The 18,703-nt window shown below is 42.4% G+C and overlaps 3 protein-coding genes across 3 annotated transcripts in view; 1 reads left to right on the top strand and 2 right to left on the bottom strand.

Annotated features, from left to right (window-relative positions):
• The window catches only part of ptprnb (protein tyrosine phosphatase receptor type Nb), a 44,201-nt gene extending 36,971 nt beyond the window's left edge, over positions 1-7,230 (top strand). Inside the window, 5 exon segments of the mRNA XM_071535570.1 lie at positions 343-509; positions 3,567-3,620; positions 4,200-4,264; positions 4,504-4,577; positions 5,876-7,230. Of these exon segments, the coding sequence (XP_071391671.1) occupies positions 343-509; positions 3,567-3,620; positions 4,200-4,264; positions 4,504-4,577; positions 5,876-5,947 (432 nt within the window). The 3' untranslated portion in view covers positions 5,948-7,230.
• A 1,355-nt stretch (positions 7,231-8,585) lies between these two features.
• On the bottom strand, positions 8,586-12,910 carry LOC139657666 (tubulin alpha chain). The gene is made up of 4 exons (XM_071535572.1): positions 12,816-12,910; positions 10,592-10,814; positions 10,091-10,239; positions 8,586-9,769 (listed from the first exon to the last, which is right to left on the bottom strand). Exons 1-4 carry the CDS (start codon positions 12,816-12,818, stop codon positions 8,795-8,797), a joined length of 1,350 nt encoding a protein of 449 aa, XP_071391673.1. The 5' UTR covers positions 12,819-12,910; the 3' UTR covers positions 8,586-8,794.
• Positions 12,911-14,793: 1,883 nt separating this feature from the next.
• Positions 14,794-18,023, bottom strand: LOC139657661 (tubulin alpha-1A chain-like). Its single transcript, XM_071535568.1, has 4 exons — positions 17,978-18,023; positions 17,095-17,317; positions 16,692-16,840; positions 14,794-16,599 (listed from the first exon to the last, which is right to left on the bottom strand). Exons 1-4 carry the CDS (start codon positions 17,978-17,980, stop codon positions 15,619-15,621), a joined length of 1,356 nt encoding a protein of 451 aa, XP_071391669.1. The 5' UTR covers positions 17,981-18,023; the 3' UTR covers positions 14,794-15,618.
• Between the last annotated feature and the right edge of the window lie 680 nt (positions 18,024-18,703).

Raw genomic sequence — 18,703 nt, forward strand, 5'->3', positions numbered from 1 at the left:
TGTGTGTGTGAGAGAGAGAGAGAGAGAGAGAATACGAGAGACCAAAAAAAGCGTGAACTATGATCTTTATGTGAGAAGTAGACGTCCTACTTTAGAGTCTCTCTGTGTGTGTCGGCGTGCACAGGCATGTATGCTTGAATGGTTTTGTGTGTGTGTGTGTGTGTACCCATGTACTGTATGCAAGTATGGTGTCTATCTGACTTCATGTGTGTGTGTGTGATAGTCTGGCCTAGTTTGAGAGGCTGACCCATAACGGAAAAGTCACCAGTTGACCTCCATCACCGGCTGTGTGTCCGGTCACTTCCCTTTAAATCCCTCTGAACGTGTCTCTCCGCCCCTCAGGTGAACTTGGTATCGGAGCACATCTGGTGTAACGACTTCCTGGTGCGTAGCTTCTACCTGAAGAACGTGCAGACGCAGGAGACCAGAACCCTGACCCAGTTCCACTTCCTCAGCTGGCCGGCGCAGGGCATCCCCACCTCCACGCGACCCCTGCTGGACTTTCGCAGGTACTGCAGCTCACGGCCGATACCGATCAACCCCTCGTTTATTTATCAAATAATGTGCCAGATGGCTGCAGATGTAGAGTAGACACCAATGCTTCACAGGGAGCTTGAATAACCTCCAAACAGCAGACAATGGAACGACAGACTGGAGAGGCGTAGAATGCGGCTGATTGCAATTGGAGAAAAACGGAAAATGCGATTGCAAAATGAACTGAAGCCCAAAATGACTAATAATTTTCAAACGCTAAATTGGTAAGATCTGTGTTTTCTAACAGCGTTTATGCGCCTGAGCCCAAACCCAAGCAGCTGGATTAAAAATTCAGCCTGACACACTTTATATGCATCAATGTCTAGCTCTGGGCTTATGCCTTGTCTCCACTGGCCAGGGTTTTAGTTTTTATTTTTATTTTTATTTTTTTTCAAAGTGTTTCCACTGTCTTCAGAAACTGGCTGAACCTGTGCAAAGTTGCATAAAGCTAGTTTAAGACTAGTCGAAGCCTTAGACTGGTCTTACATTCTCAGGTTGGACTAGGCTAATTAAGACTGTCTGTTACTTAAATATTACGACTGACTTATTTTGAGGTAGGAAAGTTAGCCACCTTCCCCCTGGCTAATCTTGAGTTAATAATTTTGTTGTTATGGCAACGAGCCTAAATGTCAGAGCGGGAAGTTTAAATACTGAAGCTGTTTCATAAAGGACGGCAAATCTTTGTTTTTTGGAAAGAACCTAAGGAAGAGAGAGAGTCTTTAGAGACAGAAACAAACCATTAGAGATCTACAACAATCAAGAAGTAGCAGGAACAGGTAAATATAAATGTCTATAGCAAGTTTGACTTAAGGTCATATTTAAGACTGGGTCTATCTTTATGCAACTGGCCCCTGGTGAAAGATGGCTACAATCTCCAACAGTTAACAGCGATTGATTGATTTTTAATACAGTGTTTGCTCTACATCATGGAAAAAAAATGTGCACAGCATTCAGTTTTAGTATGACTTTGAAATCTGCTTTACAAAATAAGCAACTGGGAGAAGAGTAATGGAAAAAAGCACAATTTTCTGTGTTTTGCTTTGCTATTTTATTGCTCTTTTGCTGAAAATAAATGATGATTCAGCAAGATGTGCTTATTACCTTTAAGTCTGCCAGTTAATCTCGACGCAACCAAACCACACCAGCAGAGCTAGTGGACACCAGGCATTTGTCTATGTAGGAGCCACAGTGTTTTGCTGACCCTCGACTCTTACTGGGCTTTACTTTATGAAAATTTCAGCCTGAAACACTGAATGTTGCTCAGATCCTGGGCCAACCTGAAAGATCAACCTGATCTGGAGGGTCACTGGAGGAAAATCTTTGGCGGGGAAAGTGAATAAGACACCCTCTCTCCATCAAATCATCAAATTAAATATAAAAAAAAAATCATCCAACAGATCTTGCTTGAGGCCTAAGGCACGCGCTCCAGCCTTCCAGTGTCATGCATCAGATCTGGTGCCGGCTTTCCCCAGAAGCATCTTTAGCCAAGTTCTTCTTCTCTCCTTTGATTTAAAACGGAGCCAAGACGAACTTAGTCTCAGGATGCGTTCAGGAACCCGGTTTCCCAGTTCTCCTCTACTAACTAACTCTCCTGTGTCTGTCTCACCCTAAAATTTAAATCTACCACCACCTCATCTCCTGTGATCCGCCTGATTTCTGTGCCTTTTTTTTTTGTTTTTGCTCATCCGATCAGCAAGTCAAACATATTTATAACGCGATTAAGAAATAATAATGACACTGACCTCTATCATTCTGATCTTTCGTCATCCTTTTCCCACCGTCAGTCTCTTCTCCCTCCTCCCCTCCCTGTTGTCCCTCCTCTCTTCCCGTACTCCCACCCTGTGCGATGGAGGTCAGCGGGGCCCTTGGTTTATTTTTTAACATATCTGTCTGTGTCATTCTTGTGATTTGCAGCTAGTAGTCTGGGTCCAGTTGCATAGTCACAAAAATGATCATGGACTGATGTGGCTGCAGCAGGAGGTCCATCGCCGAAAAAACCCTTTTTACCCCCCCTGCTCTCGCTCTCTCTCTCTCTCGCTCTCTCTCTCTCTCTCTCTCTCTCTCTCTCTCTCTCTCTCTCTCTCTGTGTCTCTCTCTCTCTCTCTGCTTGTCTGGCTGAAGCAGCTGTCAATCATGCGCTTGCATCAGCCAGGGAAGCAGACTTGGCACTCTGAAATGAATACACACATACACACACACACACACACACACACACACACAAACATGCATGCTTGCACACACACACACACACTAACACTAACACACACACTTACTTACACCTGTGAGGACATTCCTTTGGCTTCATTCATTCCCCTTGCCCCCTTTAACCTTATTCTTAACCGTTGCATGTATAATATCCTTAACCCTTTACCCAACCTTAAAGGAATATTTCACCCCCATTATCTACTCGCCCTCATGTCAGTGGAAACTCCATTGAAGCTCATAAGAGCATCAAAAAGCTTTATATAACTCCCAAAAAATGCATAAAATGACCAACAAAATGCTTGTGCAGCATAATCTAAGTGTTTTGTAGCCAAATGATTGCACTGTGGGTCCAAAAGTTTAATATTTACCTCATTATCTTCTATATTTTCCTCACTGACAAAGCTCTGGTTGCCTCTGTTTCCTCCCCTCTGTAATAATCTATTCATCCCTTTCATAATTTACAATAATCCCGCTTCTGTAGCCTGCTATATTTCTACTATATATGACTACTATGAGTTTTATATTCCACACGTTGTAAGTTCACAGTGTGTCGTGCCTGCTCCACCTTGGATACACCAATAGCATCAAAACAGTAATGGAACAGTTAATTTCCAAAACACTAATATTGTTAAAGAACAACCAATCCAAGGCACTCCTCTCTGAGAAAAAAAAAAATTTGTTGTCATTTTGCAGTGTCAGTCACATCTCATTTTGGAAAGAAACTCATCTATTTCTCATATGCTGTCTCCCATCTCTTTCATTCTCTCTCTCTTCTCTTCTCTTCTCTTCTCTCTCTCTCTCTCCTCTCTCTCTCTCTCTGCCAACAGGAAGGTGAATAAGTGCTACAGAGGCCGGTCCTGCCCCATCATCGTTCACTGCAGGTAATCCTCCAGCTGTAGTACCGCCTCTGTCCACTTGGTGGCAGACAGACACGATGTTTTAGCAGGCTCACTTTCCTCTGCTATTAACACAGTCATGACATAGTGCTGTAAATTGGATAAAAACAGCATATCTGCAAAAAGTAAGTTTGTCAGGAATGACAAAAAGAATTGATTCATTGATTCTTATTACAATTACGGTTAGGTTTAGTTTATTTTGACATACAAATGGTAAACACTGAGAAAAAAAGACAAACTGGACATAGAAACAAAATGACAGCAAAACTCACCACAGAGGAAAATGGTGCAAAACCAACAAAATGCATAAATAATAAGTAGGAAAATGAAATGAAATAGCCCGGTTTTGCTTTGAAATGCTAAACTATCTTATGGAAAGAACTAAAAACACATTGAAAGGCAGAGGGTTGCTTACATGTAGGATCCTAAATACCCCAAAATAGTAAAAATGAACATAACAGGTTTATTTCATAGCATCATGGTTTATGTATTGGAATAACAGTATAAGCTATGTGAGTGTAGATGTTTAAATTTTAAATGTGTAATGTGTTGTTGCTTCCATAGTGATGGTACAGGCCGGACTGGGACTTACATCCTGATTGACATGGTTCTGAATCGTATGGCTAAAGGTGAGGCGTGTGTGTGTGTGTGCGTGTGTGTGTGTGTGTTAGCGTGAGCAGTGATAGCCACCATGGCTGAACAGACAAAGAAACGAGCGACACCTACAGAAACTCAAACGTCATCAACAGAAAATCCAAGCCCCGCCCACACTGTTTGATTGACAGGCAATCTGTGGGAAGTGCATGAAACATGAGGATCTTGAGGACTACTGCTTAAATAAATGAGTGTGTTGTCTTTTCTCCTGCAGGTGTGAAGGAGATCGACATTGCCGCTACACTGGAGCATGTCCGTGACCAGAGGCCTGGGATGGTGCGCACCAAGGTTAGTCACAGCTGAAACACAGGCTGGAGACCGGAGGGTTGTCGGTTCAAATTCCTGGACTAGCCGATGTGCCCAACAGCAAAGCACTGAACCCCCAAACTGTTCTGGTAGAGCTCCCAGTTATTGTATGAGTGTTAAGAAGAATGTTCTGCTCCTTGGATACATAAAGGTGTAAAATAACTGCTACCAGGGCTGCCATCAAATCATATTTTCATCAATCCATCCATCTATCATCTATCTATCCATCCACACACCTATGTACCTACCAGGGTAAGATACACCTTTTTCAGAGGACATTTTTGTTTGTGGTTTGTCTGTTTCTACCTGACAGTCTGAGTGTCGGTTCAATCCCTGATGAGGAGAAACTTGTTGCTGAAACCGGTCTGCCAAGTCTTTAACCTGACTGGTAAAGACTCTGCTTACAGACTAGAGACTGGCTCCTATAGGCCGCTCTAAACACTTCCAACATTTTTAAAACCAACGCAGCTTGACATGCTGGTAAAACTTCAGCTGGGTGGGGCTTCCTTCTTCATAACCACCTCCTTACAAATCTCTGGAACTTTGTGTATCCACTTATCTCAGCAGGCTGAGCTTCTGAACTTCTCTCTCAATGTGTCTGGATAGTGGCTCTCTAAACAAGACTAGGTCAAAACCTAGTATATGGCTGGACTGTGTATGGGTGTGCCACGTGCCACAGCCGACCAATGGTGTCACTTCATCACTCAGTCAGTCAGTCACAGACATTCACGTTTATAGGGCTGGCCCCACTGTTGCGGTCCAGCCAAAAAGAAAATAATTTAAGGTTAGAACTGGGGTTGTGAACTACAATCTCAAAGGACTTGACTTGAATTGAGATCATTTCAATTTCCTTAGTTCCTTAGTTCCTAACATACCCAAGTACCTTCATACCTAAGTACCTACCTAACTACCTACCTAACTACCTACCTAGTTACCTAAGTACCAACCTACCTTCCTACCTAAGTACCTATGCACACACCTACCTAACTACATTTGTATCTATGTACCTATCTACCTACCTTTCTACCTAAGTACCTAGTTATCAACCAACCTAGCTTCCTAAGTACCTAAGTACACACCTTTCTACCTTTGTACCTACCTTTCTGCCTAAATGCCTACCTATCTATTTACCTACCTTATTACTCAAGTTGACTACCTACTTATCTACCTATCTACCTTCCTACCTACCAAACCACCCACTCACTCACTCCTCATAAACACTATGCAAACAAAGGCATATGCTATAAAATCATTAAGTTGTTTTCTCTTTCTGTTCCTAGGATCAGTTTGAGTTCGCCCTGACAGCCGTCGCAGAGGAAGTCAACGCCATCCTCAAAGCTCTGCCCCAGTGAAACCAGTCCGATCCAGACCAGAACCGCCCACCGGCACCTCGCCCTCCTGACGGATCGACCCCCTTGCACTCGGAATTGTATCTTATTGAAATCATCAGCTGTATTTTACCTCGCCTTTTCTCTCTAAGATGATGATTATCATGATGAGGAATGACCTCGTGCTTCTCTCTCCCCCATTGGGTGATGCCTTGAAACATAATGGTGATGTCAAAAAAAATGTACCATTTGCCAATTTTAAAGTTAGGCAGGATTCAGACAGACGTGGAAAATCTGATTTTTAACTATTTTTTGGCGCAGATCCGATTCTGGTTCTCCCCACCAGATCTAATGGTGCGTTTATGTGCTCCGGGATTTCCGAGTCGACTGCTAAACAGCATTCATATGCTATTTTGTCAGAAAAACAAACCCAGAAGACAAACGATAAACAAACACAGACGTTATGGAGGCTGCAGCTTAACAAGCTAATTTAAAAACTTCATTTAAACAAATGAGTTATGATGGTTAGGCTGGCTAATGTGTATGTAAGTGTTTTCTTGCTGTTGGTGGTTACCATTATTTAAACATCAGATTTTCTTCTTCTCGTGGAAATCCAGCCTGAAAGTTCACTAGCTACATTCCACTTCAAGCCAGTGCAGATTGAAGCAGAAACACACTGTACTATCTGTGGTTGAAGTTTGTTGAAACTGTGCGGCTGTTCGGTTAACATGAGAGTCACTAGGGCTGGGTACCATAATGATTTTTGGTGTCAATATCGATTTTATGGTATCGAATGCTTTTGAAAAGCTTCGAATGTTGGATTCCTAAATTAAGATCTTGAATTTTTGATTCGAAAAGCAGTCGGCATGTACAAATATTACACAGAAAATAATTGAATCCATTGCATATTGAAATACTGTAGGCGTCCATTCAGCAAAAAAAAGTATGGTTTTGGTATTGACACTGGTATTGGTGTCGGAAAATTTTATCGATACCCAGCCCTAGTCATCGCTAAAGCGTCAAGAGCCTTGTAAGGAAGTGAGGGGTGATGTTGGATTATGGGTAATCTCTCTCTCTCCAGACCGTGATTGTTTACACATCTGAAAATCCTGCTCAGTAACCCTCTTCATTCCTTCCCTCATTTTACTAACACCTGCAGAAAATACAAACATCTGACTCCCTCCCTTCTCTTTGTGTGCCATTCAGATAATTGTAAATGTCACTGAATATATTGTTGTATACCTCAAGCAAGTCAGAAAAATAAATAAAAAATGCTGTTCTATGAAAAAAAAGCTATTTTGTAATGTGAGACCTTAAATAAATCTTTTCGTGTTTAAGTGCTGCAATCACTCAGTGTGACTTCTGTGTTTGTATATATTTTATACATCAAGAGTATGCAATTCGATATCATGTATGTATCAGTTTGGGCTATTGGATATTTTGGATTTAGACATCTGCTACTCTTAACATGGAGCAACTTGCAAGAGAAAAATAAGATTCAATTCCTGATCTCATGCATTACAGCAACCAATAGGAAGGAGAAATATATGTAACACAATATTCCTGTGACCCTAAGTATGACAAAAGTGTGAGGAAAAGAAATAAGAGCCAGGAAGAAAGCGCAGAAAGGTTTTTGTTTTTCAGCAGAAGGAAAACATTAGTTATCGCAAGCGGGCCCCAACCGCCTGACCTTATCTTTTCCAGCAGCGCTTTCAGCACTGAAAGCCAAATCCACGAAGTGATTAATGATGCCGGTCGGGTTTAGGGCCTTTTGTGTGTAGTCAGTAGGGGTGGAAGGATCACAAAACCTGGCCTAGAAAAAAAAAAAATTAGTCTGTTCTCTCCCACATATCTCAGCAGGCTTACCCTAGAAACGTCTGACTATCTGTCCTGCCATAAAGGGTCACAGCTGCTCCAACAACTAGCCCGGTCCCAGAAATAATAACACACTAGATCACAATACAGTTTCACACTGACGCTGGGCCGAGATTAAGGCCTCATCATATCCCCACATCACCTTATGCAACTTCCAGCCAGAGCGTTTAGCGGATTAATTTGAGGATTAGACTGGTTTTGTCTCCAGCATCAGTTCATATCAGTCTCACTGACCTTTAAAATCTGCAGACACAGGCAAAAGTTGAAGTCTAATTTTATAGTTATGTACTGCAGCTACATGTAAAATTTCAAGCAGAGTGGAAAAACTGGCACAAGCTGGTATTGAATTAGAGAAAATTTGGAACCCAGAAGTTAGTTTCACCTTTGCATGAAATGGGCATAGCTATTTATAGGTTTCCAGATGCATTTAATATTGTACATTTTTCCAGGCCTTTGATACATTGCAGGTTTATTGCTTTCTGTTTCACATCTTTGACCAAGTCAACATCACCAACACTGGTTTGTATAATTTTTCCACTAGGGCAGACAGTGGTTAGATTTCAGATGCCAAACCTCAACTAATTTTAGTTTCTCCATACTCTGAAATACCTAGACATTAAACACATTTTCCCCATATTTTCCTGACCTGCATAGCAACTCTGTTATGAAAACTAACTTAAAGATGGGAGTGTAGATGGCATCTAGAGTCCTGTTGCTAATAGAAACAGCATGTCACCTGATTTTGTTATGTTGGTACACTGACCAAGAAACACATGACAAACACAAATGGCTTTAATGTTCTTTTTATTAAAGTGTTTTTATGGTTGATGTGAGTGAGGCAGGAATTTTTTGTAGCTCATTGGAATGTGCTGAATTAATGGAATGAGTGTCAATTGAGTTCCGCTTGTCCATTAAACCCTTTTTGGTGTTCAGCTTCTTCTATCGGGGGGAGTAGATTGTAATGGAGCGACAGCAAGCTGGAGATGTTTCAGTGGCCTAGTACTCTTCTCCTTCATCCTCCTCTCCAACGCTGTCTGTTCCCACCTCTTCGTAATCCTTCTCCAGGGCGGCCATGTCTTCTCTGGCCTCGGAGAACTCTCCCTCCTCCATTCCCTCCCCAACGTACCAGTGGACGAAGGCCCTCTTGGCGTACATCAGGTCGAACTTGTGGTCCAGGCGAGCCCAGGCCTCAGCGATGGCTGTGGTGTTGCTCAGCATGCACACCGCCCTCTGCACCTTGGCCAGGTCTCCTCCAGGAACCACAGTGGGAGGCTGGTAGTTGATGCCTACCTTGAAGCCTGTGGGACACCAGTCCACAAACTGGATGGTGCGCTTGGTCTTGATGGTGGCGATGGCAGAGTTGACGTCTTTGGGCACGACGTCTCCACGGTACAGGAGGCAGCAGGCCATGTACTTGCCGTGACGAGGATCGCATTTCACCATCTGATTGGCCGGCTCGAAGCAGGCGTTGGTGATGTCAGCCACAGAGAGCTGCTCATGATAGGCCTTCTCTGCTGAGATAACTGGGGCGTAGGTGGCCAGGGGGAAGTGGATACGTGGGTAGGGCACCAGATTGGTCTGGAACTCTGTCAGGTCCACGTTCAAGGCTCCGTCGAAACGCAGGGAGGCGGTGATGGAGGACACGATCTGGCCGATCAGCCTGTTGAGGTTGGTGTAGGTGGGACGCTCGATGTCCAGGTTCCTGCGGCAGATGTCATATATGGCCTCATTGTCCACCATGAATGCGCAGTCAGAGTGCTCCAGGGTGGTGTGGGTGGTCAGGATGGAGTTGTATGGCTCCACCACCGCTGTGGACACCTGGGGAGCTGGGTAAACCGCAAACTCCAGCTTGGACTTCTTCCCATAGTCGACAGAGAGACGCTCCATCAGCAGAGAGGTGAAGCCAGAGCCGGTTCCTCCACCAAAGGAGTGGAAGATGAGGAAACCTTGGAGTCCAGTGCATTGGTCAGCCTGAAGAGAGAGGGAAAAAAAAAAAAAAAAAAAAAAAAAAAAGCATAAAGGTGTGGCCATGTCTGGAGACATTGTTCCTACACATTTTCCCCCTCATTTAAAATAACTATAATAATTCTTCTTTAACTTCTTGATTGTTAGAATTAGGGATAGTGGTCTGCATAATGTCTGTAGGCAGATTCCTTACAACAAATGAAGTATGTGAAACAGCAGACTACAACCACTTAAGCCTGGAATTTTTCAGATTAGGTTTCCAGACGTTCACAGGAACACTGTGGCCATTCTGCAGACTAACCTACACTGTCGTTCTTTGTTGCTTACCAGTTTACGAGTCCTGTCCAGAACCAGGTCGATGATCTCCTTTCCGATGGTGTAGTGACCTCGGGCGTAGTTGTTGGCTGCGTCTTCCTTTCCAGTGATCAGCTGCTCAGGGTGGAAAAGCTGGCGGTAGGTACCTGTCCGGACCTCATCTGTGGAACAACACACAAGGAAACTGGTTACAATAAAGTCCCATTTCATCTACAGATTCTTCCATTCTACATTTAGCCTTCAATCCAATCTTGTACAACAGTCAAATAAACTGAAATTCTTCTTTGCATGTTATGTTGACTTGTGTCATACATGCATAGATGGCTTCATCTTTAAAGATGTGCTAGAAATATCTGAAGTTATTCTGCTTGCTGAAAAGCTTCTGGTGCTGCATTTTGAATTTATGAGTGACTTATTCCCTTTCTAACAGGCACTGGAGAGAACCATTTACAAGTCACCTTCAATCTATGGTACCAGTTCATTCTCATTTGTTTAGGAAAATAATTTGTTTACCAATTACTGTCGGCTCCAAGTCCACAAAGACGGCTCTGGGAACGTGCTTTCCGGCTCCGGTCTCACTGAAGAAGGTGTTGAAGGAGTCGTCTCCCCCTCCGATGGTCTTGTCGCTGGGCATCTGCCCGTCCGGCTGGATGCCGTGCTCCAGGCAGTACAGCTCCCAGCATGCATTGCCCATCTGGGTTCCGGCCTGGCCGACGTGCATAGAAATACACTCACGCTGTGGAGAGAGGGGGACAAGACGGTCATCAAATCATTCTCTTCAGATACAAAAATGTCTGACTTTGTCTTTCACAAATTCCTGTGAATTATTTGTACTTTGTTAATCAAGTAATACTGCTTTAGGCCTAACAAGCTAGTTTTCTTTGCTCAAACTCTGCTCTGTTATGTTAAGATGAAAAGCATCCATTTCAGTTCTGACAGCTCCTCATCTGCTGTGCATCAAGCGAGCTCACTGACCCAGATCAGACTTGAAACTAATCCTCAGAGCCTAAATACAATTCTGCCTTCTGTGATGATTTGTCCTGGTTCGATTTTTATAAAAAAATAAATAAATAAAAAAGACAGTCGTACATGCAACAAAATACTTGCAGTATAGAAATGTGCAAAATGTTCACATAGGATTGACTGTTCAATCTACAGCTATGTAAATCAGTTTTCAGTATCAAACAAAAGATCCTCGGGTCTGCGTTTTATTTCAGCAGGTCCTGATAAAGACCCCCCCCCCCCCCCCCCAGCCTATAATTTAAGATATCTGTATTTAACTGCTGACCTCTGCACTTTAATCCCTGTTATTTTCAACATGGGCCTTACTTTCTGCCATGTAAATTAATTTGGATCAAATTTCCATCAATTACTTGACTGTAGAGTACGGCTACACACGGTTGACCACACCTTCTATTGTAATTATTTAAGCAGAATATTGCAATGTGATATAAATTGCAATACAGCTTAAATATTTTTTTCAGTTATTATTAATACTAATAATGCTTAAGATTTGAGTACATTTTTTTTTTTTTATATATATTTTATAATAAGCAATTTAATTTCTAGGCCAGACACTGGGCTCAGCACCAGAAGGCCATGTGTAGGAGTCCATTTTGAGCAGCCACAAATGACAATAACTGTGCCTGATGCAATTGGAAATGTAACGTCAGATCTAGGCCTAGATACATCTCAGTTTGAAGACAGACTGCTCTCAAATACAGTCTAAATGGGGCACAGAGAAACTAACGAAAATAACTGGAATTATCCGTTGATGGCACAAATGGCCAACTGTTAATCTGTCCTGTCTTTGTTATCTGATTATTCTGTCAGGTTTCTAATGTTTGTACTTTTTTAAAAATTGCATCGTATAAAAAAAAATAAAATTGTTTAACTGAGTGGAAAAACTACTGTGCATCCATCTATCTGAAAGTAATTCAAATTAAAACATTTGGGAAATCATGGCCTAGGGCGGTGAGTGTCTGCAAATGTATGCTGAGTCACATGAGGTTTTTCACTGCAGCCCTGTGGTGAGTTCACTCCCTCTCTCTCCCCCTCCCCTCCCCTCCCAAATGGAAATTAACACAGCAGCACCAGCAGATCAGTGAAAACTCCCAGTGCGCTACAGAGGGGGAAAAATCCATAGAGGAACCACTCCCTGCCCCCACAGCACAGCACAGGCCTGCTGCATTGTGTAACGTTCACGTACCGACAAGGCCGTTATCAGATTGCGCCTCCCAGTTGAAATTGACTATTCAAATCCTCCTCTAACGTTACTCAGATTACCGCTTCCCTCCATTACACCGACTGCACAATGAATCACATTCAACACGTGGACCACACTAAACTGAGAGGACGTTTAAAATGAATAAATCGTGTTCAGCTGTTTGTCTGGATTTTATTAACGACTGCTGGATTCAAAAAGGTTTTTTTCTGAAACTGCGCCAGTTTTTTGGCGTGTGTCCCATGCTGCTGAGTGAGCACAAACAGAGCTGCAGTCTAGCATCGTCAAGACTGTCTAGGTACAGCATATCAAAATCGATTTTTAAAACCAGATTTTATATTGATGAATATTTTAGTAAATTCGAACATTTAAGGTTGACTGGTACAAAACATGCGTTTAATCCACAACCTGCGTATGGCTTCTAGAAGCAATGGCGGTTTACATCTAACCCCCCCCCTGCCTAGTTGTTCTAGCAAAATAGGAGTTTTAAAGTAAATCTGCCTCAATACTCACCATTTTTTCTGATTTTTTTTTTCCTTCGTGCCGACGCGAGGATTCGGTGAATGAAGGCTGTTATGTGGAAAGCAAATGGAGGCGGCGGTATTTATACAGTCGCAGGGAGGCGGGACGACGGAAGCAGTTTGAGTTTCCTCTCGGCGGGAGCGACCGTTGGCTTGAAAATGGGGCGGAGGCAGACCGAAGCTGCCTTCAGTTGCTGTCGGAAATACCCTGAGTGTTGAGCTGTAGCCTACATGAATGACATGACAATATATAATTACCGTTGAAGGACTCCTCCGTTGGTGGTGAAAGTTAGCCTTATTTTCTGGATCGGCATCTCTCCCATATGAAATTGTTGTTGTTTTTGTGTTTTACCTTTAGATAGAATAAATATTTTAGATTGATTACGTGACTAATCTCTGACATTTGGATATGATATTGTAAACGACGAGCGGTATCATGAATGGGATTGAATAGCATCTACAAGGTAGGGAGCACCATAGTCTCATTTTAGCTAATTGTGTGCTAATCAACACTGGAGGAATCCTTTAACTGGCAAACTTGATGAATGGCAAAGAAGGAACTTAGGTCAAAATATAAGTAAAAATGTGAATGCTAATGGAAATTACAGGTCAAAACAAGATGACATATTTGTTACTGAAAATATCTACCTGGGGTTTATAGCAACTTAAAACATCCATTATGTGCATTTTCTCCTCTTGAATGCTGTAACAAGTCTTATTTATGACTTTAGAGCTTGGATGTAGGAGCTTTGCGAGGAGCACCTGAAGTCAACATGACTCACACAAGGAAATAGTGGCTCCACTATGATGGAGGCCCTCCGCCATGCCTTCCACTCCTAAAGAAAGAAATCATTCATTCAGCTTCATACACAATTCATGACTAGGTTATGTAAACTTCATTAAGAGGTTATAATTGACATACTTGCTCTGGAAGCTATCAATAAAAAGGGTAACTTAACACTTTTATGGACTCTGATGCAGCTTTTCCATGTAGGGAAGCCTATGCATAAGTGAAGAAGTTTTTCTTTTGCACTGTATGTGAGGTCCTGTTGTCCTCGTACCATGTGTTAGCATGTACTGTGCAACTTTGTAAGATGTCAACATCTATCTGCACCAATGTCAGAAGACAAATTCCTGCAGGAGGAATACATGTAATGTACTTGGTGATTAAAGTGATTTTTTTAAAAGTAGAAAACAAACATATACAGATAATAATATATACTCTATGAATGATCACATAATGAGGGATAAACTGTAGCCCCCCACAATATCTAACCTATCGCAGTGTCATCCACTATCACAGACAATGTTTCCATATTTACATTGACAAATCAGTTCCTTCCTTGCAGTAAAAGATGTCAGTAAGGTGTCACTTTATTTTGGAGATAACACTATATCAAAAATAGATAGATCCATTCAGAATCATCAGACACAGTTCTATAAAAAAGCATGACACTTCAAAATCCTCATTCATTCCTCTCAGAGATGAGGTGATGAAGCCCTGTGTGGCAAAACATTTGTGCGTGAAGTAAAAATGAATTGTAAGTAATATACATGAGAGCAGTAAGTAATATAACATGCGTTATCCTTTAAAAGTAGCCTACCATAATTTGTTTATTCAAATGGTGGATATCTCATTTTGGAGTGAAACTCTTCAAATAGTGATGAGGTAGAACAGAATGTAGGTCAAATTAACAAATTATCACCTCTCATAAATTCAATAATATTTCAGACCGAAAATTTCAGAGAAAAAAAGAATAGAAACTCTCTTAGGAATTAGTTTGAATTAAATGTTAAATGGAAATCAGTGAGGTGAAGTGAGGTAACAAGAGGGGAAACATGAGCTGTGTGATGGAGAGGTGCGCGTCTGTTTTCAGCCACTGACAACAAAACACATCTTCTGAAAACTGTTCCCTGTTTATTGGTCCAGGACAAAGAGATAGGAAAGACAATATATTAAATATACCATTCTGTCTGGGTGGAAACAATTTTCTGTCATGCTTAGCAAATCTCTAATCTCTTGAAAACATGAAGAGTTATATTGTGAAACACTATCCATTTTGCAAATAATTCAGTGCCTGACATTCATCGTTAAATACCTCTAAAACATAGAATATCAAATGTAAAATGTGACTGTGTGGTCAACCAAGGACGTAAGTCACTTACTGTCCAAAAAACGTACAAAAACATGTTTAAATGTACTCCAGTCAATCATTTTGTAAGACTAGATATCACTTTTCTTTTCATTTTGGACCAAATCTCTTTATATTTTGACATGTAAGCATTGCAAAATTCAAAAATATCCTCCCTGTCTATTTAGAATTTTGTCACTAGTTTCATAAAAATACTCTGAAACTCTGTGCCTTCTCAGGTTTTTGGAGGCTAGGAATTTGTAAATAGTGGGTTCCCCAATAAATCTCAATTGATTGGACACTTCACTTGCTAGACAATGGAGCATAACAGTGGGTATACAATGGTAAAAACTACTTCTGTTGTTAAGTAGCACTGCATAGGAAGCACAGTCTTTATTATCATTCAAACCATGGAACAATGACAAGGAAGTTCAGCACCTGCTTAAATAGAGACAATACATTTGCATTCTATCAATAGCTGAATGTCACAGTTCCTGCCAGCCAGACTAGGTGTTTCTCTCTCTATGAAAATAAATTCCAATAAACTATTCTGTAGTTTATTGGAAAATTACTCCTCACAAAGTTGATATCATAAGATAAGGGACATGAGTAGCAGAAAAAAAATAACTTAAGCATTGTTGATTTTGTGGATTTAGTCCCAACTTAATATTCTTCCCCCTCTTCCTCTCCTTCATCCCCAATGGTGTCGGTTCCCACCTCTTCGTAATCCTTCTCCAGGGCGGCCATGTCTTCTCTGGCCTCGGAGAACTCTCCCTCCTCCATTCCCTCCCCAACGTACCAGTGGACGAAGGCCCTCTTGGCGTACATCAGGTCGAACTTGTGGTCCAGACGAGCCCAGGCCTCAGCGATGGCTGTGGTGTTGCTCAGCATGCACACCGCCCTCTGCACCTTGGCCAGGTCTCCTCCAGGAACCACAGTGGGAGGCTGGTAGTTGATGCCCACCTTGAAACCTGTGGGACACCAGTCCACAAACTGGATGGTGCGCTTGGTCTTGATGGTGGCGATGGCAGAGTTGACGTCTTTGGGAACCACATCGCCACGGAATAGCAGACAGCAGGCCATGTATTTGCCATGGCGAGGATCGCATTTCACCATCTGATTGGCTGGCTCAAAGCAGGCGTTGGTGATCTCCGCTACTGATAACTGTTCATGATAGGCCTTCTCTGCTGAGATAACTGGGGCGTAGGTGGCCAGAGGGAAGTGGATACGTGGGTAGGGCACCAGATTGGTCTGGAACTCTGTCAGGTCCACATTCAAGGCTCCGTCGAAGCGCAGGGAGGCGGTGATGGAGGACACGATCTGGCCGATCAGCCTGTTGAGGTTGGTGTAGGTGGGACGCTCGATGTCCAGGTTCCTGCGGCAGATGTCATATATGGCCTCGTTGTCCACCATGAAGGCGCAGTCAGAGTGCTCCAGGGTGGTGTGGGTGGTCAGGATGGAGTTGTACGGCTCCACCACCGCTGTGGACACCTGAGGGGCCGGATAGATGGCAAACTCCAGCTTGGACTTCTTCCCGTAGTCGACAGAGAGACGCTCCATCAGCAGAGAGGTGAAGCCAGAGCCGGTTCCTCCTCCAAAGGAGTGGAAGATGAGGAAACCTTGGAGCCCGGTGCACTGGTCAGCCTGAAGGAAAAGAGTTGTATTAAGGAACAGCCCATCTTTACTCCATGACTGATTACATTCTCAAAAGCTCAATCAATTGCAGACAATCTAACCAGTTTACGAGTCCTGTCGAGAACCAGGTCGATGATCTCCTTTCCGATGGTGTAGTGACCTCGGGCGTAGTTGTTGGCTGCATCTTCCTTTCCAGTGATCAGCTGCTCCGGGTGGAAAAGCTGGCGGTAGGTACCTGTCCGGACCTCATCTATCATCGGAAGACATTGACGATACAATAAGTTCAATCAGTGGTTCCCAAATCCAATTCACTTTTGAGAGACCCATTCCATTACTTTTATATGTTAAACGTCTCTTTAGAGTGCCATTAAATACATTGGAGCAAACTTTTCTCAAATTTGATCGTTATTTCTGCTTTAACAGGAACCTTATCTCTATCCAGCAGCATCTGCAACCTACAGTACAAATTAACTCCAAGTTTGCATCAGGAAATAATTTGTTTACCAATGACTGTCGGCTCCAAGTCCACAAAGACGGCTCTGGGAACGTGTTTGCCCGCTCCGGTCTCACTGAAGAAGGTGTTGAAGGAGTCGTCTCCCCCTCCAATGGTCTTGTCGCTGGGCATCTGCCCGTCCGGCTGGATGCCATGCTCCAGGCAGTACAGCTCCCAGCATGCATTGCCTATCTGAGCTCCAGCTTGGCCAACGTGGACAGAGATACATTCACGCTGCAAGTGGTTCAGATAATGACAGTAACCATTTGTTTAGCACGTTTCTCGACAAAGTTGCAAAGTGTTGTAAAATAAAAGGAACCAACAATCAGCTATAATAAAGAGAAGTCTATTGGTGCTGACACAATTAACACCCACAGCTTGTTAAATTCGAGAGCAAAATTCATAAACCATAGAGCTCCCACAAATGAAAGAAAAATTATGCTGCAGCATAATGACAGTAAAAACAAGTTAGAAGTTACGTCCAAATTCCAAAATCCAAAAACTTTTCAGTTGTGTCTTAAAAGAAGATACAGTTTACTAATTTTGCATTTCCTCAGGCAGATTATTTCAAAGTTTAGATAGCAATATTTGATGACAAGATGGGGTCATATACTGTATCTAGCACTAAAGCAAATATCTGACGTGTCTCCAACTTGCTTTTCACAGCACATAGAAACCGCAGTGCTGTTGCCAAAACACAAATACCAATATACACTGCTAAATTTTCTTTTCTTTGTCATAACTTCCATCTTTAATTATTGTAACAAACGTGGACAAATGGGTATCACACAAACTGAATATAGGCTATGAATCTTTCTGCACTGTTTTTTGCATAACCTATGTCATTTCAGTCATGATTAGAACTTAAACATAAGATGTAAAAGTAGACCTCACCATGTTTCAGTCTCTTGAATGAGTCCTTTGCTCAGTTGGGTTGAATAGTCAGGGATGTTGTGTCAGTTACAAGTGCAGGAAGCTGCTTTATAGCGCAGCATCGCTAGGCAACAGCCTGGCATGTTGTGGTAACCAGAGAAGTTGGAGAAGCCAACACCATCTCCTTAAATGAAAGAAGAGAAGAAGGAGTACAAAAAGAAAAATCCATTGCTATGCTCCCCTGCACAGATCTAAGGAATGACGGCTGTTGTTATACAGATGGGTAACCACCAACAATGACAAGAGTGGCTGTGAAATATGACCCATAACTGTCCACTTCTGCTATGTTCCTCACCTCTCCCATATATTGTTTATTCACAGGGAAAACGTATAGTGAGCTACATATCAAACTGCACATTTTACATCTTAGGCATGTAGCTTATGCTCTCATGCAGAACAGCTTACAGTGAGTGAACTCGTAGGAGTTCACTGTCTTGCTCAAGGACACTTCAACAGGAAATATGGCTGCTGATAGACACACTTTATCCTGGTTAGGGATTGAATTCATGACCTTCCAGTTACCGGACAAAAACAGTTTGTGTCCCCAAAGGAATTACTTAGTTTCATCTCACATAACACTGCAAATTTGGAGCCTCCATTTTCTAAGATCTTGTTTTTAGACTGGGGAAAGAAAATGGATACCTCCCCAGAGTGACCTGAATAGGCTATTGTTACAGGTCGCTGTTG

This window comes from Centroberyx affinis, unplaced genomic scaffold (genome assembly GCF_046629955.1).
Source record: "Centroberyx affinis isolate AG114_WGS23_722 - 3 ecotype Tasmania unplaced genomic scaffold, CSIRO-AGI_Caff_v1 ptg002736l_1, whole genome shotgun sequence".
NCBI lineage: Eukaryota > Metazoa > Chordata > Actinopteri > Beryciformes > Berycidae > Centroberyx > Centroberyx affinis.

Coding starts and splice junctions, on each gene's coding strand:
- LOC139657666 (XM_071535572.1), bottom strand. Junction 10,240..10,591: donor CTTGGAGCCGACAGTAATTG/GTAAACAAATTA, acceptor GTTGTTCCACAG/ATGAGGTCCGGACAGGTACC. Junction 9,770..10,090: donor TGGACAGGACTCGTAAACTG/GTAAGCAACAAA, acceptor CTCTCTCTTCAG/GCTGACCAATGCACTGGACT.
- LOC139657661 (XM_071535568.1), bottom strand. Junction 16,841..17,094: donor CTTGGAGCCGACAGTCATTG/GTAAACAAATTA, acceptor TTCCGATGATAG/ATGAGGTCCGGACAGGTACC. Junction 16,600..16,691: donor TCGACAGGACTCGTAAACTG/GTTAGATTGTCT, acceptor CTTTTCCTTCAG/GCTGACCAGTGCACCGGGCT.